The sequence below is a fragment of the Piliocolobus tephrosceles genome, chromosome 10, assembly GCF_002776525.5.
Source record: "Piliocolobus tephrosceles isolate RC106 chromosome 10, ASM277652v3, whole genome shotgun sequence".
Taxonomy (NCBI): Eukaryota; Metazoa; Chordata; class Mammalia; order Primates; family Cercopithecidae; genus Piliocolobus; species Piliocolobus tephrosceles.
In genome coordinates, this window is record NC_045443.1 from 117,993,136 (window position 1) to 117,996,944 (window position 3,809).

The 3,809-nt window shown below is 46.8% G+C and overlaps 1 protein-coding gene and 2 non-coding genes across 3 annotated transcripts in view; 1 reads left to right on the plus strand and 2 right to left on the minus strand.

The window, feature by feature from the left end:
- Positions 1 to 1,294: 1,294 nt before the first annotated feature.
- LOC111538908 lies at positions 1,295 to 1,435 on the minus strand. Its single transcript, XR_002730498.1, has one exon. It is a non-coding gene; the product is annotated as a U4 spliceosomal RNA (small nuclear RNA).
- Positions 1,436 to 2,049: 614 nt separating this feature from the next.
- SIRT4 (sirtuin 4) overlaps positions 2,050 to 3,809 on the plus strand; it is a 21,705-nt gene continuing 19,945 nt past the window's right edge. The window contains exon 1 of the mRNA XM_023212604.1: positions 2,050 to 2,521. Within this exon, the coding sequence (XP_023068372.1) occupies positions 2,352 to 2,521 (170 nt within the window). The 5' untranslated portion in view covers positions 2,050 to 2,351. The remainder of the gene's footprint in view (positions 2,522 to 3,809) is intronic.
- LOC111538912 lies at positions 2,324 to 2,464 on the minus strand. The gene has a single exon (XR_002730501.1). It is a non-coding gene; the product is annotated as a U4 spliceosomal RNA (small nuclear RNA).

Sequence of the window (3,809 nt, forward strand, 5' to 3'; positions counted from 1 at the left end):
TGGTATTACAGGCACCCACCACCATGGCCAGCTAATTTTTTTTTTTTTGGATTTTTAGTAGAGATGGGGTTTCACCATGTTGGCCAGGCTGGTCTTGAACTCCTGACCTCGTGATCTGCCCACCTTGGCCTCCCAAAGTGCTGGGATAACAGGCCTGGGCCACTGTGCCCAGCTGCTGCTGCTGCTCCTGCTCCTGCTCCTCTTCCTCCTCCTTTTTTTTTTTTTTTTTTTGAGACAGAGTCTCACTGTCACCCAGGCTGGAGTGCAGTGGCGCGATTTCAGCTCACTGCTACCTTCGCCTCCATATCTCCAGACTGTGAGGTCCTTGAACTGGGGACTGAGTTTAATTTGCCACTGGAGCTGTTTTTCCTGGCACCACCTTTGACCTCGTAGGTATTGTTGCCGCCCTTTTTGCCACATCTTTTTGCTACAGGCTGGAGGAGTGTTTTATGGGCGGTGTCCTAAACAGGTCCAGCTGGATCCGCCATGACCAGGATTGTGACTCCTGAGGACCTCTGTCCATGGACGGCCCAGGTCTTTGTAAAAAGATGAGACTGGAAGAGGCTGGTGTAGTGGGAACAAGTACCACACTAGGAGCAAGGGAACCTGATCAGCCCCAGCTCTGCGGAGGACTCCACGGTAGGACCTGAGCAAGTCTTCTCTGTGCCTTTTTCCCTTAGTCGCTTTAAAAGGAAGACTTTGGGCCGGGTGTGGTGGTTCACACCTGTAATCCCAGCACTTTGGGAGGCCGAGGAGGGCGGATCACCTGAGGTCAGGAGTTTGACACCAGCCTGGCCAAGAAGGCGAAACCCCGTCTCTACTGAAAACACAAAAACGCGTCGGTCGTGGTGGTGGGCTCCTGTCATCCCAGCTACTCGGGAGGCTGAGACAGAGAATCGCTTGAACCCGGAATGTGGAGGTTGCAGTGAGCCGAGATCAGGCCACTGCACTCCAGCCTGGGCAACAGCGAAAATTCCGTCTCAAAAAAACAAAAAGGAAGACTTTGGATGTGTTAACGTGTTGGTTTCAGAGTTCCCCCTCTTCCCTTAAAGGGAATGTGTGACCTTCAGTGACCTTCAATGACAAAGGAGGTGGAGTAGCTCACTCGCTAGCTGCATTTGGACAAAAATTAATAACTGCCTGTGAACCCAATTACCAATATACCATGTCATACACCTTCGAAAACGATGTACAGTATTCCACATAAAAGCCTCTACGGCCACTGACTGACTACACTGAACCGTACTTCCAAACCCAAAAGAAACACCTTTTCTTTAGACGATATATCATTCAGTCTCCGTAGAGACTGTCAAAAATTGCCAATGCCGACTATATTTCAAGTCGTCATGGCGGGGTATTGGGAAAAGTTTTCAATTAGCAATAATCGCGCCTCGGATAAACCTCATTGGCTACGATACTGCCACTGCGCAAAGCTGACAATGTAAGTTCGCGCCTCGCTTCCCCACGGATGATGACTCCCATTACATTGAGGGTGAGTGCTTGCCAGTGTGTCCGTGGATACGACATGTTCCCACTCCACCAGCCGTATTTAAGGCCCATCTGCGTGGGAGGTTTCTTGTTGTTGGAATATCTCGTGTCAAACATTCAGATTTTGGAAATGATAAGAACATTCGCTTGGGACGCTGGGGAATCTTATGCAAATAAACGTGACGTCACAGAGATGATTCGGTTGAAAGTCGAATTTTGAGCGAGGAGTGAGGAGCGGGAAAGTAAGCTGGAGGGCGCAGAGGGACGACTAGCTGTGCTCGGGGGTGCGGAAACAGCAGGGTGGGAGAGTTGGGAATAATTTTTAAGACGTAATACTGTGACAAAATCAGTGGAGAACACGGCTGGGCGCGGCGGCTCACGCCTGTAATCCCAGCACTCTGGGAGGCCGAGGCGAGTGAATCACGAGGTCAGGAATTCAAGACCAGCCTGGCCAAGATGGTGAAACGGGGACTGTACTAAAAATACAAAAAATTAGCGGGGTGCGGTGGCAGGCGCCTGTAATCCTACTAGTCGGGAGGCTGAGGCACGAGAATCGTTTGAACCCGGGCTAAAGAGGTTGCAGCAAGCGGAGATCACGCCAGTGCACTCCAGCCTGAGCGATAGAGGAAGACCTTCGACTCAAAAGCAAAAAAACAGCGCGAAAGAAAGCTGGCAAAAACCGTGACTTTACCCTGACAGACAACAGCAAAAACTTGTGTAATTTTTGCAAACCTCGGAGAGTTTTGACACGTAAGAATTTCATTTATACTAGAAACTTATTATTAACTTCTAACGTATCACAATCATCTATTTTTTGTAGTACTGCAATATTCAGTCTCCGTAGAGACTGTCAAAAATTGCCAATGCCGACTATATTGCAAGTCGTCATGGCGGGGTATTGGGAAAAGTTTTCAATTAGCAATAATCGCGCCTCGGATAAACCTCATTGGCTACGATACTGCCACTGCGCAAAGCTATTGAGATGCGCCCCCTTCTCATCACTCCCAATAAGCCAGCTTCCTATTTCGCAAAGGTGAGTTTAGGGCCTATGGAAAAATCTTCACTTATTGCTTGCTTGAAAATTATGCCGCCTTAAGAAGATGTTTCTGAGCTACGTAGGTGGTTTCTGCATATGTTGCTGATTTCACTTAACTAGGTTTTTGTGGCTATGAAACAAAGCATTATGGGAGGAACATGCTAATAGACTTAATTCAGAGACTGCTAGGGGCTGTTGAGAGAAAAGGGATCTAAGTCAGGGTTCCGTTCACTTGGCTCCAGATTCAGTGTAACTGACTTCTCCAAAAACGATTATTATTATTATTATTTTTTGAGACTTTAAAAAAAATTGTGCCAAAGTATACATAAAATTTACCATTTTAACCTTTAAGTGTAAATTCACTGGCATAGAATATATTCACATTGTTGTGCAACCATCACCACTACTTACATCCAGAACTTTATCTTCCATGCCCAAGGGTGGAAACTGAGACTCTGTACCCATTAAACCTTTACTTCCTGTTCCCTTCTCCTCCAGACCGTGGCAACCTCTTTTCTACTTTCTATCTCTATTAATTTGTGAGTACTTTATATATATAAATGGAATCATACAATATTTGCCCTTTGGGGTCAGACTTATTTCATTCAGAATAATGTTTTTAAGGTTCATCCATGTTGTAGTATGTATCAGGAATTCATTAATTTTATGGCTGAATCATATTTCATTGTATGAGATGTTTATCCTTTTTTATTTTGAGATGGAGTTTTTGCTCTTGTTGTCCAGGCTGGAGTGCAGTGGCATGATCTCGGCTCACCACAACCTTTGCCTCCCGGATTCAAGCGATTCTCCTGCCTCAGTCTCCCAATTAGCTGGGATTACAGGTGCCCGCCACCGCTCTGTATTTTTAGTACAGACGGGATTTCACCATGTTGGCCAGGCTGGTCTCAAACTCCTGACCTCAGGTGATCTGCCCGCCTCGGCCTCCCAAAGTGCTGGGGTTACAGGCGTGAGCCACCTCACCCACCCCATTTATTCAAAAAAATTTTTTTTTTTTGAGACGAAGTTTTGCTTTTGTTGCCCAGGCTGGAGCGCAATGGCGAGATCAACCTCTGCCTCCCCGGTTCAAGCGATTCTCCTGCCTCAGCCTCCCGAGGAGCTGGGATTACAGGTGCCTGACACCACGCCCAGCTAATTTTTGTATTTTTAGTAGAGACCGGGTTTCTTTTTTCTTTTCTTTTCTTTTCTTTTTTCTTCCCTTCCCTTCCCTCCCCTCCCCTTTCTTTCCTTCCTTCCTTCCTTCCTTCCTTCCTTCCTTCCTTCCTTC